The sequence below is a fragment of the Phocoena sinus genome, chromosome 12 (genome assembly GCF_008692025.1).
Source record: "Phocoena sinus isolate mPhoSin1 chromosome 12, mPhoSin1.pri, whole genome shotgun sequence".
Lineage (NCBI taxonomy): Eukaryota > Metazoa > Chordata > Mammalia > Artiodactyla > Phocoenidae > Phocoena > Phocoena sinus.
This window is the reverse complement of record NC_045774.1, coordinates 25655108-25680875: the sequence shown is the minus strand read 5'-3', so window position 1 is coordinate 25680875 and position 25768 is coordinate 25655108. Positions and strand designations below refer to the sequence as shown.

The window sequence follows — 25768 nt, the reverse complement described above, 5'->3', positions numbered from 1 at the left end:
GTTATTTAGACGTGTTAGAATAGGAATGAACGTTGTCCCTATCTATTCCTTCATTTCCCCTTTCCTCTTTGGAAAAATGTATTGAGAGAGAAGGCATATATGCAATTATTTGAATACTGGCTCTTCTCTAGGAATAGGCTTTATCACAATGTATAGGTTATAAATGCCTTCAGTGGTAAGTAGTGGAAAGTCTAACAGCAGTTTAAATAAGATAGGGCTTATTTCCCTCATATAATATGCAGTGTGGAGTTAGGCCTTCAGCACTGGTATGTCCAGGATTCTGTCGGCCTTCCATTATAGTTGGCTCTTCATACCACAAAAAGGCTGTTGCAGCTCCAGTCATCACATCCTAATCCAAGGCAGAAGGCAAAAAAACTGAAGGTAGAAGGGCAGTGCCAGCTAAACAGGTCTAGTCCTTTATATCAGGAAAGCAAAAGGTTGTTCATAGCCACAGGGGAGGCTGAAAAGTAGGAAACAGGATTCTCCAGAAAGGCTTAGACCAATCTTGATCTACCAGTTGAGGCTGACCACGCTGTCAGTCAAAACAAAGTTGGAATCTAGTTGCTAAGGAGAAGGCTGCCAACCACACATTTCAGAGAAGTAGAGGCTTTTAGAATTTGAAGAGGTGATAGAGAGATCCCCATCTTGCAGATAAGACAGCTGAGACTTAAAAAGAAGGCAGGTGTCTGAGCCAGGACGAAAGAGGGTTTCCTTAGAGTTTACTCTCCCCAGTACACCTCTCCCAGTACACCTCCCTGATACTTCTATAAAGTGTTTGCCTTTCAAAGCCCTTTCATATCTCCTACTCAGTTTATCCTTCTCATCCTTTTGAAGGGGGCTGGGAAGGGCAGACCCTTCCCAGTGTCTTGTGAGTAGAAGCGACGTCCCAGAGAGAGCTCAGCAACATGCCCAGGATTATACCCTATGTTTGTTGGCCAAAACGAAATCATAAATCTCCAGGTTGGGCCAGACTTAATAGACTTCATTGCCCCTCCACGATACTGTGATTTTCCCTATGGCCTTCACACTTACACCAGGGCAGGGGCGCTCCCTGCTCAGACACCCTGAGCTTTCAGTTGGGCAGGTCCGGCTGCCTTGGCATGCCAGCAGAAATGTCTCCGGGGATGACTGGGCGGAGCTCAGCCTGCCTGGGGACATTGGGTCCTTCTTTGTCCCCAGGGAGAGAGGACAGCCACCCACTGTAGCTGTGAGAGTGGTGATGCGTAAGGGCCCATAACTTGAGTCTGAATGTTTATTTCCCAGGTTGATTTGACCCTTTCAGCTGCAGGGTTCCTGGTCATTCTGATCCCGTTCAGCATGTTCCTGCTGTGATATAGACAGTGGGTCAGGTCACCCTAGTAACAGGGCATCTTGTGCAGCTGGAAGAGTGTTTACGTGGTCGAGTCAGTTACTCTCCGTTTTCTGAATGGGGGTCCTTTCATTACCTTGGAAAAGGAGAGATTCTTTTCTTTAGCTAGAAGAGTCTATGTAGTGGGATTTTACCGCTAAAAATAGTAATTATAGCAGAATCATAGTTATAGTGTTTAAAATATGTGAATACTTGATAAAATTCACTGACACATTTCCCTTTCTGCCATATGAACATCTTTATCAGCCTTGAGGACCTTACCTTGTTTCCACTGATTTTGCGGGATATGTAGTTTTGCAAACTCACTAAGTCTCTATTTGGATTTAGGCCATTTACAGCCAAGACTGTTGTGAATGGCTGTGTTGCATTTGTTCTTTGTGACCTCTGAGGGATAAGTGTGCCAAGGATAATAACACCAGGAAGACTTATGTGAACGCCCATGAGAAGGAGGGTCTGGACGGCCCTCCTGTTTAGTCACAGCTCAGTCCTTTGCAGTCGCATTGTCAGGCCCTGGACTGGGATTGGTGTCAGGCTGCTCTTACTGTCTTGGTTTCCCGTCTTCTGGTCTTTAAAAATTTCACTAAGAGGACAGTCTGCTACTGTTTCTTCCCTTCAGTGCATAAAAAAATACTGGGCATTTGTTTTTCTTCCAGTGCATATTGCGTTTAGGAAGGTCATGCAGTTATAGAATAGATACGATATTACCTTGAGAGGAATAAAGCAGCCCATGGCCGATGTATGGTAAATAAAACTGCCTACAGGGTGAGCATGTTTAAGGCAGTTTAAAACAGGCCGAAAGGTAACTTGCCAGAGTTTGAAAACTGCAGCTTTCAATTTGGCACTCTAGTGCCAATAACAAACCCAGCCTTTAAAAATAAATTTAATCCCAGTCGTGTCTTCACACCAGGTGAGGTCAGACCTACCTGTTGAGTGGCAGATTAATGTAGGTCTTACTCAGCTGACTGTACAGGCTGGGAGAGGGAAAGTATAGAGTCGATAATGTATTTAAAGCAGGCAGCTAATAAGGAACCAAATTAACCTTTTTTAGCTTTCACCCAAGACTTATTTTTTTAAAAGTGCTTGCAATGCTGAATGTATTGGGATATTCCGTTACATATTATTGCTGGGAGAAGTTGCTGCTTATGGGAAAATAAAATTTAACATCACTGTTCTCTGTCTGATGCTGTTGTCAAAATGAATTGCTTAAAGGGAGTCATCTCTGTACGTGGATGGCTGAAAGTGATTTTCAATGCCTGTGGAGAAAAGAGCTGCAGCGCTTTAAACGGGACAGAGACTGTAACTTCAAAATATAAAAGGTTTCATTCTGCCCCCACCAGCTTTATTGAGGTGTAATTGACAAATAAGATTGTATATATTTAAGGTGTACAGTGTATTGATTTGATATATGTATACATTGTGAAATGATTACCGTAATCAAGTTAATCAACACATCCAACACCTCACATGGTTAGTTTGTGTGTGTATGGTGAGAACACTTCAGATCTACTCTCTTAGCAAAATTCAAGTATACAAGATTCAAGTATACAGTACAGTATTACTGATTATAGTCACTAAGCTGTTCATTAGATCCCCAGAACTAATCCATCTCATAACTGAAAGTTTGTACCCTGTGACCAGCGTCTCCCTATTCCCCCGCCCTCCAGCCTTTGGCAACCACCATTCTACTCCCTCTTTCTCTGAGCTTGACTTTTTTTAGATTTCACATATAAGTGTGTGTGCTCATGCAGTATTTGTCTTTCTGCCTCTGGCTTATTTCATTTAGCACAGTGCCTTGTAGATTCACCAGTGTTGTTGCAAATGACAGGCTTTCCTTCCTCTTTGTGGCTGAATAATATTCCATTGTGTGTGGTTCTGTCTGTAGCTAGATAGGTATCACCTTTTCTTTATCCATTCATCTGTTGATGAACACTTAAGTTGTTTCCATAGCTTGGCTATTGTGAATAAAGCAGCAATGAACATGGGAATGTGGATATTTCTTTTAGATACTGATTTCATTTGGATATATACCCAGATAAGGGATTGCTGGACCATATGGTAATTCCATATTTAATTTTTTGAGGAATCTCCCTACTGTTTTCCATAGTGGCTGCACCAATTTATATTCCCACTAACAGTGCACAGGGTTCCCTTTTCTCCACATCCTTGCTAAAGCTCATCTTTATTCAGACAGAAACAATTCTTGATGGTACTTGTCCTGAGAGAAGTGGGGATTATTACACTGGCTTTCTTGTGCTGCTGGGTTGTTTTAGGGGAGAACTTAAGACAACTGGATGATTAATATTTTTTATTACTTTGGTTAATTTCCAAAGGTGGAAATTTGGTTTGTTTCCACCTTGTAGATGCCTTTCCCTTCCCCTTTTAGTTCCTGTTCCCTAATGATGGAGAGGCAACATGTTGCTATGGAAAGAGTGTAGGCTTTTGTGTCACACAGTCCTTACATTTGAATCTGGACTCATCCATTTACCAGCTCTGTCCATGGCTACTTGGCTCTGGGAGCCTCCATGTCTTGAACTGTAAGATGGACTTGATAATGTCCACTGCCCCATTTCTCATGAGGATTAATAAACGAGGTAACATAATGAGAAAGTTCCTAGTTCACAGCCTCTTCCATTGGATGGGCTCATCACTTCTCTTCCTTTCCATACCTTCTTCTGTACAACAGAGACCAAAGTGTTCCTAGTTTTTCCTCAGTTTTAACAGTAGGGTTCAGCTTATAACGGCGCCTAATGCTTTACAGTAGTTATGTGATATGGGACAATTTACTTACTGTCTCTGAGCTCATTGATGGCATGGAAATAATTACCTATTACATAGTGCTGTAAGTACTAAATTAAACGAGATCATGTATATATGCCAAGTCATAATACCTGGCACGGAGTGGACACTCAATGACCGATTGGTATTAATACTGTATGGACATATCTTGAAGGCAGCCTTCTTTCTGCCATCCTCTTGAGCACCACAGCTTCCTTCGACTTTTCCTTTGCTGGCATCGTTTTTTTTCTCCACTCACTGGAGGGATTTTTCTAAGCTCTGTCCTTCTGTTTTACATCTTTTACTTTTCCTTGGAAGTTTCATCCACTTCCGAGGTTTCAGCTACCACTTTTAGATGGCTACTGTCTGCATTTTCTCTGAGCTCCAGATGGATATATCCAGTTTTCTGTTTGTTAGTACTTGGATGCCCAAAGGAATCTTGAACTCAAAAAATACAAAACTATAGTTATTATCCTTCCCACTTCCTTCCTCAAAACCGTTCTTCCAGTAGGTCCTCTCTACTCTACTTCTGTGCTATCTCTAGGTTCTGTTTCCTCCTTTCCATTTTTTAATACAGGCCCAAGTACATTGTACTTTCAGGACTACACCCCTATAGCAGAGGGCAGTTCCTTCTTCCAGGTCTTTCCGCTGCCAGTAAATAATATCAACAACAAAACTATAATAACAAGACAGTGTGACCAGTAAGAAAAAGTACCATGACAACAATCATTTGTTGGGCATACAAGATGTTAGACACTATCATACCACCCTAAGCCCTGGGTGAGGTGGGACCCTGCCCTGGGCTCATGTTGTAGAGGCCCCGTTCTCCATCTCCTCAGGGCTAAGGGAACATTCCCACCCAGAGCCCACCCTGCACCCTCAGCTCATGCTCTGAGTACTTGAGACTTAAGAGTTCCCTACTTAGACTATGATGAGCCTCCTTCTAGAAATAGCATGTGGGCCCTTTCCCCACCTCTGTCTTTGGGAATGTGCATCTCTAAGCTTGAGGCCTGGCCACAGGGCAGCTGTTTGCATGGGTTGTGGTCTGAGATTTGCCTGCAGTCTGTGATGTCCATACCTGTGCCCACAAGACCTCTCCTGGGGCAGGACAGAGCCAGGGGTTGGAAGAGAAGGGGGTTGGCCCAGGCGTCTTCAGGAGTGCTGAGAAGGTTGGGCTGGGAATCAGCAGTGTTTCTAATGTAGCGTGCTGTCAATCATCGCAATACTTCTCAAGGTAGATAATGTTACTTCTGTATTTTGAGATGAATAAAACGAGACTTGAAGAGGTTGAAAACTTAGTGCACAGGTTGTAATAGGCAGAGCCTAAATTTGACCCAGATTAGTTTGACACCAAAATTTTTTTCCATGATATTTGTACTTTTTATCCATTTCCCACATTGTAGCCAGAGTTCCATTTTGTATAGAAAATGTCTGAGATCACCTTATTCCCTTGATTAAAAATCTTTTATTAGCTCTTCATTTTCAATTGGCTAAAGGCCAGTCTCTCTGGCCGCACATGCGAGACCCTTCAAAACCTGGTTCAAATCTACTTTGTCAAACTCATTTCTCACCAGTCTTCCGACCATGACTTATTGGGTCATAATTGTACTTGGGCTGTTCCATGAATCCACTCTGCGTTTGCACTCACAGTCTCAGCTGGGTATGTCCTTTCCCTCTTCCTCACCTGGCTGACCAAGTCCCATACTGTCCCCTCCTTTTTCAGGGCCAAATGAGTATCACCTTGTGCATGAAGACATTTGACTTTTTCTAGATAGGCTCTCTCCTGCCCCTATTATATACTTCTGTAGTTGTGTATACCTTAATACAAGTGCTTATTACTTTGTACCTGTGTTATCTCCCTTAGACAGTGGGTTCCTTGTGGACAGGAACTCTCTCATTCATCATTATGCCTAATACTTCATACAGAGCCTGGATGTCTAGTAGGCTACATAAATATTAAAATAAAAAATCTTTTTATTACTGAACAACTTACATACTTCTCAAAGATAGATTATTAGCCATTGAGGAATACAAATTTGAGTTCTGACATTTGTGTTGATTTGCTAATAGACTGGTTTTACAGGCGTTTTGACACCGTAACTGGAAATTTCTATCTCACAGAAAAATGTAACTTTACATTTAATCCTACCGTTTTGCTGTCAAGACATTTAAGTGGTGAGAAGTCATTATAATAAATGTATACACACCATTTGTGAGCTTTAATAGGCCAGTGAGTTCTGAATAGAATGTAAAGAAATCACAGTTTTGTCTCAAAGGGATTAGTTTTTGGTTTTTTTTTTTAATATGGTCACTGATTCTTTGACACACCTCTAACTGAGAGACGGGGTCTATATCCCCTCTCTTTGAATCTGGTTGGGCTTGTGACTATATGACAGAAGTGATTTTTTTTTTCTTTTTTTTAGATGTTGGGGGTAGGTGTTTAGTAATTTATTTATTTATTTTTGCTGTGTTAGGTCTTCGTTTCTGTGCGAGGGCTTTCTCTAGTTGTGGCAAGCTGGGGCCACGCTTCATCGCGGTGTGCGGGTCTCTCACTATCGCGGCCTCTCTTGTTGCGGAGCGCAGGCTCCAGACGCGCAGGCTCAGTAGTTGTGGCTCACGGGCCTAGTTGCTCCGTGGCATGTGGGATCCTCCCAGACCAGGGCTCGAACCCGTGTCCCCTGCATCAGCAGGCAGATTCTCAACCACTGCGCCACCAGGGAAGCCCTAGTTTTTGTTTCTTAAGTTACCTGTTTTTGGTTATATAGGTGTTTCTGAATGATGTTTATTGCATAGGCTTACTGTTTTTCAACAGGTAACTACCATTTGCATAAAGTTATCAGCACATAAAAAAGATGATGTTGTGGTACGGCTCATTTTCTCTTCTTCCCTAAGATTTGAGTATTCGAGTTAGAAATCTTATTTGTTCTAGTGCTTTCTCTCTACTTGCCCCTCCGCGACAGAGATTCTGGGCAGAATCTTGCCTCTAGATTGTCTGTCAGAGCATTTTCATCATGAAAAAAATCGTTAAGTAACAAAATGCCTGTGGTTCCATGTTAGAGGGCAGGGCAGTTCCCATAGGCACGTTTCATTCTGTTAGCATGTTCACACTGTAAACCTGGAAGCTTGATTGGAAGAAAACGTGCCATAGAAAGAAGCAAAATTAATTTAAGCATACTGATTTTAGATACATGTGACTTTGGTAATTCTATCAATACTTGAGGGTCATAAGCAAGCCTGTTTTCAGCCACAAAGGTTTTGGGGAGAAGAAGGAATTCAGTAAGTGTTTGAAAGATGCTAAGGAAATGTCTGGGAAAAGAGAAACTATTCCAGGAATATTGCCCAGCTTTTGATAAAGTGGGAAGGGTAGTGACTTGATGAAGAGATGAAGTTGGCACAGAGGAAATTCAGGAAGGATTAGATTGAAGCCGCTACTGGAAACACGGCCTTTGAGGATTCTAGACCAAAGCTTTGAAGGAAAGGGAGTGTGTGTTTATGCACATACAGGAGAGGGCTAGCCTCCCTTCTTCTCTATTTCTAAAGGTAATATATTTTATTATTGAAAGATTTAAAAATGTTGAAACATGTAAATAATAAAACCAAAACCATCCATGTTCCCCAAAGACTGAGATATATTCCAGAGGGGTTTTGAGGAATTTCTTTCCAGCCTCAGTCCCTTTCTCCTCCACTCACTTGTGTGTGTATATAACTTTTTAATTCAAGTGTAGGACCGTGGTATGGTATACTTTCTACATTGTGTTCTCATTTTAAATTTCTTCGACATAACATCTTCAAAGCATTTTCCTGTGTTAATAAAAACTTTTCAAGATACTTTAAATTATTGTATGTTATTCCATTTCAGAAATGTACCAGAATTTATTTAACCTTATTTACATTATAAATAAAACTACAGATAAATCTCTGCACGTGATACTTTGCTATATCTCTGATGATTTCTTTAGAAAAGTTTCATACAATAGAAAATCCTAGGTCAAAGCATACTAATATTTTTAAGCTCTTGAGATACATTGACAACTTGTTTTTGATGACAGAATTAAAGAGTAAAATCTTTCCATGGTGCCACAGGAAGTGGTTATGTGAGGAACTGATAAGTGTGTTGATGGAGGTGAGGAGGGGTTTATAAGTGGAAAAATGTAAAAGTTCATGCGTGAATGATTGATGTGGGAGATAAAGTGAGGAAGTATAAGGATGGATTGATGATGGACAGAAAGGAGTTTCTTTGTGAAGGGTGCTTCACGGTCTTGCTGTGTGTGAAATGCTTAACCAGGTCTTGGAACAGGTGTGAGAGTGACAAATGGTAACCACTCACGTCACATGATGTTAAGGAGCTTGAGTTCCGGGGTCCAGCGCTGCGCCAGCTCTTGTCCAGGAGTGACTGGTCCTCTCTCCCTTTCACTTCCCTCATCAGTAAATGTCGATAACATTCGTCCTTCCTCGTTGGGTTGGTGTGCAGCTTAGATGAAATTGTGTGCCTAGGCCCTTAGCCTGGTGTGTGGCACACTAAGGCTTTAACAATTGGCACTTCTGTGACATCCGCTGTCCATCTCCCTTGTATCAGTTAGTAATCCTCTGGTTGAAAGTGACAGAACACTCCATCCAAAGAGAAAAGCCAGTATGTTGTGTCCAACACAGAGTGTTGTATCCAATGGAATGGGAATGCCACTTGATTTGGTCTTTTTTTTTTTTTTACCGGACTTGTTTATTTTTATAAGCTCAACCAATCTTTAAATAGCCTTTATGTTAACACTTCTTAGGCATTTTCCACTTATTTGTTCGTTTGTTTACTCATTCATCCATTCAGAAGGTGAATGTACACATTTACACTTGTCCCTATCTTGAAAAGGAATGATATCTGTTTTCCTCTGTTATTTTTTATTTATTTATTTTTTTTTGCGGTACGCGGGCCTCTCACTGTTCTGGCCTCTCCAGTTGCGGAGCACAGACTCCGGACGCGCAGGCTCAGCGGCCATGGCTCACGGGCCCAGCCGCTCCGCGGCACGTGGGATCTTCCCGGACCGGGGCACGAATCCATGTCCCCTGCATCGGCAGGCAGACTGTCAACCACTGGGCCACCAGGGAAGCACTTCCTCTGTTCTTTACTCAGTGCCACGTGCAGTGCCCCAGACATAATAGATGCTCAATAGTTGTTAAAAAAAAAATCAGGAACAACTTCCTTATGATTAATATGGACTTTATTTTCTCTTTTTTTGTCCTCTGGGGGAAAAAAAAAAACCTTTAGTGTTTTTCCCCCGATTACATAGAATTTACGTCTTTTGGTAGAAGTAGTAGTATTGATAATTCTAGATTGCAGGTGAAAATACCAAGCCACCTTTAATTTTTTTCAAAGACAAATAAGCTATGGGGATATAATATACAGCATGGTGACTATAACAATACTACATTATATATTTGAAAGTTGCTAAGACAATAGAACTTCAGAGTTCTCATCACAAGAAAAAAAATTTTAGCTATGTGAGGTGATCCTTGTTAACTAAACGTATTGGGGTCGTTATTTTGCAATATATACATATATCAAATCATTTTGTTGTACACTTTAAACTTCTACAATGTTATATGTAACTTACATGTCTCAATAAGTCATTGGAAAAAAGTTTTTTCAAAATGAATAAAAATTTACTCTTATAAATTATCTTCTTGACCTGTTGTGTTTTATATTTTTTAAATATTGCAAGAATATTAAAATGAAAAAGATAAACCCATTTCCCTATTACAATAGTATACCAAAATGTTTTCGTATTTATGTTGCTTTCTATTCTTTTACGGCTTATTTTTTAATTAGACATGTCAAATAGCAAAGATAAAAATCTAGATAGTATTTATAAATTTTCAGGTGATTGATAACCTACTAAATTGTCTGCAGTTGTCCTCTCAGTACAAAAACCTATTAGCATAGTGAGGCCCATCAGGTAAACGGAGGTTTACTTTATAAACAAGAAGTGTACGTATAATTGCTAAAAAGGACACTTGGACTGTTGATGTAAGTGCCAGGAAGAAAATGAGTTCCATATTTAATATTTCCTCTGTGTATGTGCAGATTCACTCACCTTTTTGAGCTGAACAGGAGAAGAAAATACTGTGATGTTAACTTGTGAGGAGCCAGTGACTTTGTGGCTTTTTGAGTATTTTCTTCAGATTATATCAGTATATTCTAGAGTTATTATATAAAAATTAATACAAATAGAAAGTATAAATAGAAAATGAAAGATCCCCCATGCCACTCTGGACATACCCATGGTCAGCATTCAGCCCAGCTCTCTTCTTAGGTAGTGCCCTAATTGATTTTCATTGTTGTGTGTCTCTCTGTATGGTTTGGATTTTGTAATGTACATGTATGCCTTTTATAATGAAATATAATAAAAGTATATTTTGAGGGAAAATATGAGCATAACCATATTATATTATTTAGGATTCTTTTCTCAAAATTTTTTATTGAAATATAGTTGATTTACAATGTCGTGTTAGTTTCAGGTACACAGCAAAGTGATTCAGTTATACATATATGTGTATATCCTTTTTCAGATTCTTTTTCCTTACAGGTTATTACAAGATACTGAGTATAGTTCGCTGTGCTGTACAGTAGGACCTTGTTGGTTATCTATTTAGGATTCTTTTTAACAGAGTGAATCATATAAAATTATGAATGTTCAACCCTTTCCGATGTACAGAAAATGGCATTTTCGTATGTTCTACATAATAATAGCAGTAGGCTTGCTAAGGCATCTCGAAATCCTGCAGGAGAAATGGGATTTTATGTTCACAGTTGTATCCCTAGGACCTAGATCAGTTCCTGAAGGATGAACCTAATCTTCGTTGCGAAATATAGAGGTTACTGATGAAGATAATTTCATAAAAATAGGAGTGAAAATAGAAAGAAAATGGAAACATTTTAACTGCACTGCAGAGAAAATCAATTAAGGAAACAATTCAGTTCCAGTTGGCTCAGTGAATTGGCTCTGGCGAAAGCTTAGTCAATGAAAATTCATCAGTGTTGCTGCAAACTGTTTAAAGCATCGGTATTCATAAACACAAATAATATCCCAAGTGTCACAACAAGGGGCTGAAAAACCTTCTGTACTCAAACTAGGAAAGGTCATGATTACTAGGAAAAGTGATGGCTGTCCGTGAACCCAGCAGCTAGATCCAAAGCCGCATTTATCCCACTCATCCAAACTGTATATACCTTTCCATAACTACATTCATAACTGCATTCCAACTGTCAAATGTAACACATTTCTTCATGAACGACCCCTCACAGTAAGATAATTTACATTACTTATTTGATGTCTGTCCCCATTCTTTTAAACGGGTGGACATCTGAATTGCTGTTTGTAAAGCAGGGTGCCATATGCCACAGTTGGTGGGGAGCTGCCGGCTGGCGGAGGCCAGAGAACAGGGGTTTTGAAGACAGATGGTCTAAACTTAAATCACAGCTCTGTCATTTACAAACATGTGGCCTTGGACAGGTAATCTAGTCTCTCTTAGTTTGTTTTGTCAACAGTTAAATCTCTACATAATAAAATAGTAAATATGACGGTGTGAACATGGTACTTGGGACATACAGGCTGCTGATATTCAATCAGAGCCATGGTTATTATGTGAGGGAATCCAGACAGTTACTGAATAAATGGCTTAGATCATAGAATCCTGGAAGTATACAGTATAAGCAGACCTCAGAAATCTAAGGTATCTTTGTGCTCCGTCCCATGTAGTGCATCAAAGAGGAAGCAACTTAAAATTCAGAAACAGGTTTGGTTTTACATGAAGTTCATTTTTGTGCTCATTATTGAAAGGTAATTTTTGGTAAATCCTATCTGTTCCCCTATTCACCCATTTTAATATCCCTTTGTCCATTGTTATCTTCCAGCCCAATAAAGCTTGTCTGTGAACCATGACAACACAGTTAAGGAGAGAGACTCAGCCTCCTTGACACAACCAGACACTGTCACGGGATAATGTCTTCCTCATGCATGTGCAGAGCTGCTAATTCTTCTTTAAGAAATAATGACATGCCAAGGCATGAAACCCGGGGCCACTGTCCACATTTAATTAGGCAAGAGTGATCTCGCACATGCTTGTGCATAAAAAATAATCGCTTGATGTAACTGAATGTTGGTTTTGGTATGCCCTTTCCCCAATTAGGCATCATCTAGCAAGATCAAAAGATGATTTATTCCAAGATGGTCTGTGCAGAGGGGGCTGAGTGTGTGCCACGTTGCATCTTCATTATAAATTTCATCCTGAGACTCAATTCACAGGCCTGTTATTCTCTGTTATTAAAATCACTTTAAAAAATTAAGGCAGCAGGGTTTTTATGGTACCACAGAGCAAGCAGTGAAATCAATTGTGCCCCACGTGTGTTCGTTTCATGTCAAAGTCGTGATCTGAGGCTCATGACACTCATCTAGGGGCCTGCTGGGGCTGAGGCGCTGAGAGGCCTTGGATCCTGAGGAGGGTTAGTCGTCCCTCTCACCTCCTACACACACACACAGCCACACGCACACACACAGCCACACACACGCACACATGGCCACACACGCACACACACACACACACACATAGCCACCTCTCTGCTTTAGGGCTCAGTGTAATATCACTTCAAAGCTTTTCATCCTAGTGGAACCTTGAGCCCAGCCAGGGAACATGGCCCACTTCTCTTACACAGACACGGAGGTTTCTGCCATGTTGGGCAGGTCCTTTCTCCGGAAAGCAGGGGCTCTTAACTTGGGATCTATGTGGAGTTAGGGCTTGAGGGGGCCTGTGAATCCCCTGAAATTAACTTGCATGCTCCTCTAGGAAGAAGATCTTTTTGTGTTCATGATCCAAAAAAGCTTAAAAAAACAGAACTATTCTAGCTTTGCTCTGATCTTTTGACACCAAAGGGTGTTGGAAGAAACTTGGTCTTGGGAGCGAGACGGATTTCCATTTGAATTGTCTCCGATAGATTTTAGCCATGTAACATTGGGCAGGCTGTGAACCCTCTCTGTTGTTTTTTGTTTGTTTTCTGTTTTTTTTGCGGTACGCGGGCCTCTGACTGCTGTGGCCTCTGCCGCCGCGGAGCACAGGCTCCGGATGTTCAGGCTCAGTGGCCATGGCTCACGGGCCCAGCCGCTCCGCGGCACGTGGGATCCTCCCGGACCAGGGCACGAACCCGCGTCCCCCGCATCGGCAGGCGGACTCTCAACCACTGCGCCACCAGGGAAGCCCTGTGAACCCTCTCTGAATCTCCATTTTCTCAAATGTAGAACAAGGGTAAGAATGCCTATTTTAAGGTGACGGTGACTGGTAGACTAGCGAAATAACAAGTAATTTTTATTCTCCTTTTCATCCCATGAATAAAATGAAAGCAAGTATCTGTTCTGTCTTGTTCCTTGTTGGGTCTTTGCAAGCATCCATGACGGTGCCTTGCACACAGCAGGCACTCAAGTGTTGGTTGGATGGATAGTTGGATGGCTGGAGTGCCTTGGTTTAGTACCCAGATGAAGTCTGTCAGTCGACGCTTCCTCGAAGCACTGATTTTCTAAGAGAAATCTGTCTTGCTAAGACCCTCCCAGGACACGTGCTCTATGTCCTTTGCAAAATCTTTCTGGATACTATGACAAGGTGAGATAGACCTTGTTATCCTGTATGGAAAATCATGGTCTTTGCTGGGCCTTTGTCTATATCAGGGCTGGGCAACTAGCCTGTAGGCCAAATCTGGCGTGTTGCCTGTTTTTGTAAATAAAGTTTTCTGGGTTTTTTAATGAATTTATTCATTTACTTAGTTTTGGCTGTGTTGGGTCTTTGTTGCTGAGCGCGGGCTTCTCATTGCGGTGGCTTCTCTTGCTGCGGAGCACAGGCTCTGGGCTGTAGTTGTGGCACATGGGCTCAGTAGTTGTGGCTCATGGGCTCTAGAGCACCGGCTCAGTAGTTGTGGCACATGGGCTCAGTAGTTGTGGCTCATGGGCTCTAGAGCACCGGCTCAGTAGTTGTGGCACATGGGCTCAGTAGTTGTGGCTCATGGGCTCTAGAGCGCTGGCTCAGTAGTTGTGGCACATGGGCTTAGTTGCTCCACGGCATGTGGGATCTTCTTGGACCAGGGCTTGAACTCCTGTCCCTTGCTTTGGCAGGTGGATTCTTAACCACTGTGCCACCGGGGAAGTCCTGTAAATAAAGTTTTATTGGAATGTAGCCAGGCTCATTGATTTACATGTTGTCTCTGACTGCTTTTGTGCTATAGCAGCGTGGAGCACAGAGACCGTGTGGTCTTCAAAGCCTAAAATAGTTTTTGTCTGCCTCTTTATGGAAAAAGTTTTCCAACCCCTGATATATATTTTCTGTACTCTTTACTATAACCCTGCAGGATTGGTCTTAAGATGCTCTTGCTATGGATTGGGAAGCTAAGATTTTTTAAAAAAATATTTATTTATTTATTTATTTGGCTGCATTGGGTCTTTGTTGCTGCGCTTAGGCTTTCTCTAGTTGTGGAGAGCTGGGGCTACTCTTCGTTGCGGTGTAGTGGCTTCTCTTGTTGCGGAGCACGGGCTCTAGGCGCACGGGCTTCAGTAGTTGTGGCACATGGGCTCAGTAGTTGCGGCTTGCGGGCTCTAGAGTGCAGGCTCAGTAGTTGTGGCACATGGGCTTAGTTGCTCCGTGGCATGTGGGATCTTTCCAGCCCAGGGATCAAACCCATGTCCCCTGCATTGGCAGGCAGATTCTTAACCCCACTGCGCCTCCAGGGAAGTCCAGGAAGCTAAGATTCAACAGAGTTAAGTATATTAACCGAGACTGAACAATTTATAATTGTTAGGGTTTGAATCCAGGTCTGTGTGATTCCACAGCCCATAGTCCTTCCACTAAATGGTGATACCTTGCAATTAAACCCAAACCTAGCTGAACCAATTACATCTTCCAGTCCTTCCTGGTGACCACGACTGGCATGGGGAACAGTTCAATGATGTCCCCTGGAATCATGGTGGGACCTGGTAGTCCTGGCATTTGTCAGCAGTCTGTTTCCGGTCTGCAATAGAAATTGTGTGAATGTAGAAGTAGGTAAGAGAGTGGAATGAGGATTTCAAGGACTGGTACTGTCAAGGGCAGAGCCATGTGAGCATGTTGTTGTTTATTTGCAAACATAATGCTGCTCCCTAAGGGTCGGGGGTTCAGCATTCTAGGAACGTCCTTGTTGCTGCTGTGGCATCCACTCTCGTTTGGTGCCTTGGATGAGAAATGTGTAATACGTGTGCGTTTTCAGCACACAGCCACTCAACAGAGACTTTCACTGGCCCAGGCTATGAGACTGTTAAGAGTCTGGGACATCGACACTTGCTCACTACCATCATGCGCTCATTGGCAGATCTGACTCCAAAAACTGGAGATGAAAGTTCTTTCACAGTGAATTAAGCCTGGTGGAAATTTGATTGTTTCAGGGGTTTCCAGATGAAGTTCTATGGCTCTTCTGTTAATTCCTCCATCAGCCCATTATTGCTAATTCTCACTTGACTTTCACCCTTCCAATTAATTTTTCTAAGCTTGTAAACTGGTTGTGATTAAATAAAAGAAACAAAATTGGGAAAATTAGCTATTCCTGCTTTAACTGACTGCATAGCAGTGTTTGCCTTGAAACTGAGAGAAACTGACGATAACCGTAAGAGCAGAAAAAATTATAGCCACCCAACTGGAAGTAACACAGTTGGGTAATTTATCCACCTGTCAAAGGATGTACTAATGAAAAATGGCTGTAGTGTGAATCAATTTTCATATAAAAGTGGGGGTATTGTAACTTGGGGATAGAAGAATTAGGAGGGCTTAATGCTCTTTCCGATAGTCTGGTTTTGTTCTTTGTGGCCAGCGTTAGGAGGAGTGTCTGGTACTCTCTCAATCTGTCATGGAGCTGCTGATGGAGGATTCCATGGAAAAGCTGCAGGGTGCACAGGAAGGAATCAGAGCTATAATGAACTTTCTGTTTCACTGTGTTCTGCAACAGTGACCCTTATTCCTCCAACGACTACTGTAGTCTTACCCTGTGGCTTTCATACTCTCTAAAGTCAATGAATCTTTCAGTTTATGCTGAAAATATAAAACAGATAAAAGTGGGGCTGCTCTGGTTTAAGTGAGGGTGGAGGAACCTGGTAAAACTAAGTAACATTTCATTTGTTGTGCCAGTGTAACTCTGTGGGGAAATAATGGGTTGATTAAAATTCTTGATCTATTGTTTAATTATTTAGAGTGAATGCTTCTTACCGAAAAATAGATGTCTCTTTGTAGCCTTTTTGGTTTATTCCTAACATATTTTAGGGCCCAGTTATTTTTTTCTTAAGCTTCAAAATATACAAATAGTTCTCAAGCCATTTTTTTTGTCTTTCACTCGACGCCAGGTACTTCTCATGGATCAAAGCTGTTGATGGTTTGTTTGTATTTCTGTCTTGGAAACATGTTTATATGGAATCTAAAAAAAAAGAAATGGTTCTGAAGAACCTGGGGGCAGGACAGGAATAAAGCCGCAGACATACAGAATGGACTAGAGGCACGGGGAGGGGGAAGGATAAGCTGGGACGAAGTGAGAGTGGCATGGACTTATATACACTACCAAATGTAAAATAGATAGCTAGTGGGAAGCAGCCACATAGCACAGGGAGATCAGCTCGGTGCTTTGTGACCACCTAGGGGGCTGGGATAGGGAGGGTGGGAGGGAGAGGCAAGAGGGAGGAGATATGGGGATATGTGTATATGTATAGCTGGTTCACTTTGTTCTACAGCAGAAACTAACACACCATTGTAAAGCAATCTTACTCCAATAAAGATGTTAAAAAAAAAAAAAAAGAATCCATCACAGGGACTTCCCTGGTGGCACAGTGGTTAAGAATCTGCCTGCCAATGCAGGGGAAATGGGTTCAATCCCTGGTCCAGGAAGATTCCACATGCTGTGGAGCAGCTAAGCCTGTGCTCCACAATTACTGAGCCTGCGCTTTAGAGTCCGTGAGCCACAACTACAGAGCCCGTATGCCACAACTACTAAGCCCACGTGCCACAACTACTGAACCCCGCGTGCTCTAGGGGCCTACGTGTGGAAACTACTCAGCCTGTGGGCTGCAACTACTGAAGCCCTCCCACCTAGGGCCTGTGCTCCGTGACAAGAGAAGCCACTTCAATGAGAAGCCCCCTCTCGCCACAACTAGAGAAAGCCTGAGCAGCAACAAAGACCCAGTGCGGCCAAAAATAAAATAAATAAAAAAAATAAAAATAATCCATCACAAAATTTAGGTCTCCCTGATGGAGACTAAAGGGCAAATTCATAAATTATAAGTAATTATTGAACAATTTGAATTGGGGAAGAAATTGACAAGTGCATCAAATTTCAGTTTATGTCCATGAGGCAGAGTAGTGGTGGTGATGCCCTCATTTGCCAGGTCGGGGAGAGGAATGAGCACGGCATAGAAATCTAAATAAACACAGTTTTCTAGAGTTATACACCCCAGGTGTACTGAGTACAGGCAATTATATTACTTCTGGAAAGAGCAGGGCGTGTTCATGGACTGGTAAGGGACTTACCATGTGATGATTAGTTCACCAAAACAATTGTTTGAGAGTACTTGTGTATGTTTTCTCTGTAGCCATCCTAAGAAAGTGAGCTGCTGATATGCTGTTGTTGTTGTTGTTTTTTTTTTGGGTCGCACAGCGCGGCTTGAGGAATCTTAGTTCCCCGACCAGGGATTGAACCCCCTGCAGTGGAAGTGTGGAGTCCTAACCACTGGACCGCCAGGGAATTCCCATGATATGCTATGATTTCTGCACAGCTTTTCTTGGCTGTGTTTTTAAAAATCCATGTGCAGTTTCATTATTGGTCATAGTTTTGTGTACGTGTGTGGCGGCATTTGGGGGTGGGTGTACATAAGGCTTGGATCACTTGACTGCCAGCATTGCTGAGCTCACATGTTGTCCTTATTTATGTGTTTGCCAGGGAGAAATGCCTGCTGCCTCTCCAGTTGGCTTTGGAATCCAAGAATGTGAAGCTGGCCCAACATGCCTTGGCAGGGATACAGGTATGGCTCTGAGTACAACAGGATGACAGAAATTGACAGACCACTTTGGCATTGAAAGAGCAAATAGTTAACATTCTAAATACTAGCTGTTTAAAAACCCAGACAAAAATTTGATTGAACTGGGTAATAACCAGAGAAGATAACAGGATTTTCTTGTATTTACCAGCATTTCTCTGTGTACAGCATTATCTTGCTAAACATTTGTTGTTCAGACACTGACTCATGGAGGCTCAGCTAAGCCCACACAGGAATGAAATGGTTTGTGTGACACCAAACTTTTAACAGAGTAAGGGCTCCCAAGAGAGATGCTTCCAGTTCTATACCAACTCAAATCTTATATGCATTCAAGTTCTCTGGGTCTGTGTCATGAGCAATGATGGTAAGCTGGAAAGAGTTTGTTTTGTTTTCTGTTCTACAGTTAGGTTGGCGAATGGATTAATGTGTTTTGTTTCCAGAACAAGATTGGGAAGAAGAAAGAAATTTTGTGTAGTCAGAAAAGTCAGATTGCACAAATGCATTTCCTGCTCTGAGCATTTGTTCATTTTGTTTTACATCGTACATAATAGGTCTAATTCCAAAGGTGCAAAGTTGTTGGCTGTATAGATACATTGACTTCTTAAGTGGTTTGGTATGTGAATGACAAGTACTGTGGAGTTCAAGCCTACGGGGTATTCTTTCAGCATGACCAGGGATTGGTGGCATTTGTTGGATGTCTTCTCACATTACTGTTTCATCGTTAGCTCTTTAAGATCAGAGAGGTCTCTAATACCTTTAGAGAAATAAATATGAAAGAGTAAGAAAATTACAACTCTTTTTTTCCCTAGAAGATTGGAATTAGAGGATGTATCTCTCAATATGCAATAGCATTAGAAATTCTTAAACATTTAAAAAAATTTTAAACAAACAATGAAAACTTTTATCCAAAGTAATTGGGCCAACTTTAAAAATGAATGGGGGGGCTTCCCTGGTGGCGCAGTGGTTGGGAGTCCGCCTGCCGATGCAGGGGACACGGGTTCATGCCCCGATCCGGGAAGATCCCACATGTCGCGGAGCAGCTGGGCCCGGGAGCCATGGCCGCTGAGCCTGCGCATCTGGAGCCTGTGCTCCGCAACGGGAGAGGCCACAACAGTGAGAGGCCCACGTACCGCAAAATAAAAAAAAAAAAAAAAAAAAAAAAAATGAATGGGGGACTCCCCTGGTGGCGCAGTGGTTAAGAATCCACCTGCCAATAGGGAACACGAGTTTGAGCCCTGGCCCGGGAAGATCCCACATGCCACGGAGCAACTAAGCCTGTGCGCCACAACGACTGAGTTTAGAGCCCGCAAGGCACAACTACTGAGCCCATGTGCCACAACTACTGAAGGCCACACGCCTAGAGCTCGTGCTGTGCAACAAGAGAAGCCACCGCAGTGAGACACCCACGCACAGCAATGAAGAGTAGCCCCTGCTCGCTGCAACTAGAGAATGCCCTTGCACAGCGACGAAGACCCAACGCAGCCAAAACTAAATTAATTAATTAAAAAAAAAGAATGGGGGTTTGTTTTGACCTGCCACTATGTTCCCTTTTCTTTAGTAGTATATAGATTTTCCAGTTAGTTCATTCTTTTTTAACCCTCAAACACTCTAAGTTACAGTATCATGTTTTCAATAATCGTGGGAACTTCACTGATCTGGGGGGCAGGGAGTCTTCCTCTCAGCATCCCTTGTGACCTCCCATTAACTTAGGCATTTTTTAAGAGCTTTCTAGTCTTTATCACTTTAAGTAAAAACAGGTTTGTATATAAACTAACTCTGGGCTGCCCTGCCTATATTACAGGAGAGTCAAAAATCTCTTTTGAGAGAATACCTCAGAGATATTGTGGGTTCAGTTCCAGACCACCATAATAAAGCAAATATTAGAGTGAGCCACATGAAGTTTTTGATTTTCCAGTGCATATAGAAATTATGTTTACACTATACTGTAGTCTCTTAAGTGTGCAAATAGCATTATGTCTAAAAAAATGTACATACCTTAATTAAAAAATACCTTATGGGTAAAAAATGCCAACATAATTTGATCCTTCAGTCAGCTGTAGCAGTAACATCAAAGATCACTGATCACAGATCATCGTAACAAATACAGTAATAATGGAAAGGTTTGAAATATTACCAGAATTACCAAAATGTGACAGAGACACGATGTGGGCAAACGCTATTGAAAAAATGGGGCCAGTAGACTCGATTGACGCACGGTTGCCACAAACCTTCAATTTATAAAAAACACAGTACCTGTGAAGTGGAGTAAGGCTAACTGCAATAAAATATGAGGTATAGCTGTATAGACAAATTCAGGGAGTCCTAAGAAGAAGGTTTAAAATACTTGTTTTCCGGATCTGCAGTGACATTCAGCTAGAAGAGGGAGTCATTACCCTGGATGAATCAGAATTCCAGAAATTCTTCATGGCTGCGACCCTATACTGCATCGGACAAGGACAAATTTAATAGGGATAAATATAAAATCCATCCTACACTGGGGTCTCAAAAACCAATTGCCCCAGGACAGAATAGGGAAGAACAGCTTAACTGCAGCCCTTGTGAATGGGAAGTTTCTGGGTGAGTCAGCACAGAATGTGCTGTGACTTAGAACTAAGCTAATTTGATCTGAGAATGGGATTAAACTTCTGCATTACTGTTTTTTGTTTGGTTTTAGGCAATAAACAGATTTAATTATCTTACACAACTAGAATTATAGAGATAAGCAATTCCAGGTTTGGAATAGGAAAGCAATGGTGCCACCAAAGACCGCATTTCTTTCTTTCCCCTCTGCCATCTTTTTCTTCTTCTTCTTCTTAAAAGACTCATTTTAGAGCAGTTTTAGGTTTAGAGTAAAATTGAGAGGAAGATGCAGAAATTTCCCATATACTCCCTCCCCCCACACATGCATAGCCTCCCACAGCATCAACATCACTCCCAGAATGGTACCTTTTTTTTTTAACCAAGGATTAACCTACATTGACACATCATAATCACCCAAAGTCCATATATTTACCTTCATATGCACTGTCGGGTGCCCCCGCTCTGGACCAGAAGACCACCCTTGAAGTGTTACATGCGCACTGGAGGCCACATGTTAAGGAGGAGAGAACATCCGATGGCTCCCGAGGAGGTTTAGTGTGAAGAAGAGATTTAGGTGGACTTCATAGCTGACTTGAGATATTTTAGAAGCTTAATCTGCGTGACTCCCGGGACAGATGAGGGCATAGAGGTGGCAGGCAGTGGGGGTTTTGGTACAATCTCAGAAAGAATTTTATGAAAAGTAAGAATTGTTCTCACATAGAGGAGAGCTGTCCTGCAAGATGTAATGACTTCTGGGAAACCTCATGAAAGTGACTGTCGTCTTGTGTAGGTTTTTGTGGGATTGATTTTCTGATGGAATGGTATTAAGATTTGTAGATTCATGAATAATTCCTGGGTAAATGACAGCTCACGTTAGGAAGTACAAAGGTAAATATTTGAAAAATTTACTCGTCTCCAGGACCTTCTCCTTTCCTGTGGCAAAGCTACATTCAGAACAGGCAAGTGTAGGCCTTCCCTGGTGGCGCAGTGGTTAAGAATTCGCCTGCCATTGAAGGGGACACGGGTTCAAGCCCTGGTCTGGAAAGATCCCACATGCCGTGGAGCAACTAAGCCCGGGTGCCACAACTACTGAGCCTGCACTCTAGAGCCCGCGCGCCTAGAGCCCGTGCTCCGCAACAAGAGAAGCCACTGCAATGAGAAGCCCAAGCACTGCAATGAAGAGTAGCTCCCGCTCACTGCAACTAGAGAAAGCCCGCGCGCAGCAACGAAGACCCAACGCAGCCAAAAATATAACAGATTAAAAACTTAAAAAAAAAAAAAAAAAGGCAAGTGTGAATGTTGTGAGGGGCTACATTCCCCTTGGCACATTTGTCCTCCGTCCCCACCAGCCAAATGACCTATTTGGCTACCACGTTAAAACTGCACTTCATAAAATTTAGAGTGAATTATCTAATAGCAAGAAAAAGCCTCTGCTAAAAACCGTTTACCAAAGGCTTGGTGCATTTTTCTTTTTAATGGCACATAGCAGCAGCTCCTCCTAATGGCCTCCAGCTATATGCCTCCACAGTAAGAAACATTATCCTCAGTACATGCTAAGCTACAACAGAATGAGGCAGCAGGGGAAAGCCTATCTGATCACTGCCTTGTGCCTCTTTACAGAAGCTTCTGGCGGAAGAGAGGTTTGTATCCATGGAAACAGACTCTGATGAGAAGCAGCTGCTCAATCAGATCCTGAACACCGTGAAAGTGACGCCTTCCCTCCACGAAGACCTGCAGGTGGAAGTGATGAAGGTGGGTTGGACGTGGCTCCCGGTTTGCGTCACTGGGACGGGAACAAATGCTGATGCTCCCGCCCTCATTGTTATCCTGAAAACGCCTCCGCGTGGTGGTTTGGAATACATGGTTATTATCCTCGCTTAGGATGCCCTAGAATAACCTTGATCGTTGAACGGAAATGACAACGATCATTTCTGTTCAACGTAAGTAAAAAGGTACGATTTCAATAAATCCGTAAGATTTTTGGCCTCATCTTGCGTATCAAATGTTGTTAGCAAATGTTTTTGTGACCGTTTGAGAGAATGTATGTGAGTAGTTGCAGCTTGGGGTAGATCTGATCATTCTAGGCATTCTGCCTGCCTGTATATGGTAAAACAAAGACCTAATGATGTTTTGACATATACTAAGGTTATAGAATAGTCAGTTTAAGGGAAGGGAGACCATCCTTGGGAGCCATATCAGAATCACAGCTTTATTTCCATCCTCAAATTATGTGAACCTTATCTCCCACATGGGATAGCGTCTCTGCCATCCCTTTCCCCCCTTTTTTCCCTCCTGTGAGTGAACAGTGAGTTGGGCAGAAAAGGATGGAAATCTCTATCCCAGAACAGCAGCCTGGTCAGAGTAACACAGCTGGAACCCATGAGGTGGCTTTTGATCACGTCATCTGTCCATTTCCTCCCTAGAGGAGTGTGTGTAGAGAAATGTGTAAGAGTAGTTGCTGTCATATAATGGTTGATTTCTTCCTGGAAATGCACTGAAGGATTTTTATCTTCGATAAGAGATGTCACTTTTCCAGCTTTCAGTTTCTCCATTGAGAAGAGAAAAGATCAACTTCAATCATGACATTGTCTTAATGCCCTGCGTCTCCCCCTAGCCCTGTTGGTAGGTAATTTAGTGTAGTGATTAAGAGCTCAGACTTGGAAGCCAGCCTGTCTGGCTTTGAATACTTATTCACTTCCTAGTTGGATTTCCTTGGACAGATTCCTGAACCACTCTGTGCTTTGGTCTCCTCATCTGGAGAAAGGGGGAAATAGAAGCACCTACCCAATAGGACTATTGTGAGGATTAAGTAAGGTGCTAGTTGTAAGGAATTTAGCACAGTATCTGGCCCAAAGCAAGTGCTTTAGAAGTGTTGTACGTGACTATTTCTATTCCTACTACTTCTGCTACCACTGTGTACTGCTGCGGAGTCATAATCTCAGTGGGTGGGTCTAGGAATATTGTTATACACAGTAAACACTGAGAATCTCTGAGCTAACTGATCTTTAAGCTCTCATTGACTTTAACTCTCTTTGATTCTGGAATATCCAGTTTTGCCTTATCCTTTGACATACATTGGGCAGCTGTGCATTCCTAGGAACCGAAGAGTAACTGCCTCTTAGATTTGTTTTACTTTTCTGCTACCTCTGTGCCACCATTGAGAGAGGCAAGGCCGACTGCCATATTCATCGCTTTTATGACTTTCAAGTCTAGCCTGTTGATCCTTCTTCCACTAATAGGTCTCCAAATACTGGAGGTTGAGTGTTGATGTCATACTAAGAGACACACCTTACAGATTTCATATTATTCTGGAAATTCTCCCAGGAATACAGCTTTTCATGGAAAATAGGAATTTGTATTAAAAATTAAAATGAGAAAGTACCTATTCTTCTAGGAGCTATGGCAGGATGTTTAATGGTTATGTCAACAGAAACACCTGTTTTAAAAACTTACACTTGCTTTCTAATTCCAGCCCAGTGGTGCCTTTTGCTAGCCTTGCTGAGGACAGGAGTTGACACATGTTAGCTCTGCTGGAAATCCTGGAAAGCCTGTCTTAATGGACTTTCTAATGATACTATACTATACTGTGGTACTTGTAGTTAATGTCTGGGAAGATCAGACATTGTCAGAAAAAAAGAAAAATAATAATCTGGGCTGCCATTCTTCATAATTAGATATCCAAAAGATTTTTAAAACATAAGGGGCTTTGGTACATGCTACTGTTTTTAAACATTTAAACATTGTTGGTATTGGGGAAAAAATATTTCAATTCACGATAAACCTAGCCTTAACATAGTTTTTTTGTAGTATGCTTTTATTTTAGACAAACATTTTTGGCCAAGCAGCTAGGAAATTAATGATGAGAAAACTGTACTTTACAGTAATACTATTATTATTTTTAACATCTTTATTGGAGTATAATTGCTTTACAATGGGGTGTTTGTTTCTGCTTTATAACAAAGTGAATCAGTTATACATATGTCCCCATATCTCTTCCCTCTTGCATCTCCCTCGCTCCCACCCTCCCTATCCCACCCCTCTAGGTGGTCACAAAGCACCAAGCTGATCTCCCTGTGCTATGCGGCTGCTTCCCACTAGCTATCTATTTTATGTTTGGTGTGTATGTATGTCCATGCCACTCTCTCACTTTGTTCCAGCTTACCCTTCCCCCCACCCCATCCTCAAGTCCATTCTCTAGTAGGTCTGCATCTTTATTCCTGTCTTGCCCCTAGGTTCTTCATGACCATTTTTTTTTCTTAGATTCCATCTATATATGTTAGCATACGGTATTTGTTTTTCTCTTTCTGACTTGCTTCACTCTGTATGATAGTATCTAGGTCCATCCACTTCACTACAAATAACTCAGTTTCATTCATTTTTATGGCTGAGTAATATTCCGTTGTATATATGTGCCACATCTTCTTTATCCATTCATCTGTTGATGGATACTTCGGTTGCTTCCGTGTCCTGGCTATTGTAAATAGAGCTGCATTGAACATTTTGGTACATGACTCATTTTGAATTATGGTTTTCTCAGGGTATATGCCCAGTAGTGGGATTGCTGTGTCGTATGGTAGTTCTATTTTTAGTTTTTTAAGGAACGTCCATACCGTTCTCCATAGTGGCTGTATCACTTTACATTCCCACCAACAGTGCAAGAGGGTTCCCTTTTCTTCACATCCTCTCCAGCATTTACTGTTTGTAGATTTTTTGATGATAGCCACTCTGACCGCTGTGAGGTGATATTTCATTGTAGTTTTGATTTGCATTTCTCTAATGATTAGTGATGTTGAGCATTCTTTCATATGTCTGTTGGCAATCTGTATATCTTTGGAGAAACGTCTATTTAGGGCTTCTGCCCATTTTTGCATTTGGTTGTTTATTTTCTTGATACTGAGCTGCATGAGCGGCTTGTAAATTTTGGAGATTAATCCTTTGTCAGTTGCTTCATTTGCAAATATTTTCTCCCATT

General features: G+C 41.9%; 1 protein-coding gene across 1 annotated transcript in view; it reads left to right on the top strand.

Moving 5' to 3' along the window:
• ARFGEF3 (ARFGEF family member 3) overlaps nucleotides 1-25768 on the top strand; it is a 181759-nt gene that overhangs the window by 23827 nt on the left and 132164 nt on the right. The window contains exons 3-4 of the mRNA XM_032651324.1: nucleotides 18120-18201; nucleotides 22417-22548. Of these exons, the coding sequence (XP_032507215.1) occupies nucleotides 18120-18201; nucleotides 22417-22548 (214 nt within the window). The remainder of the gene's footprint in view (nucleotides 1-18119; nucleotides 18202-22416; nucleotides 22549-25768) is intronic.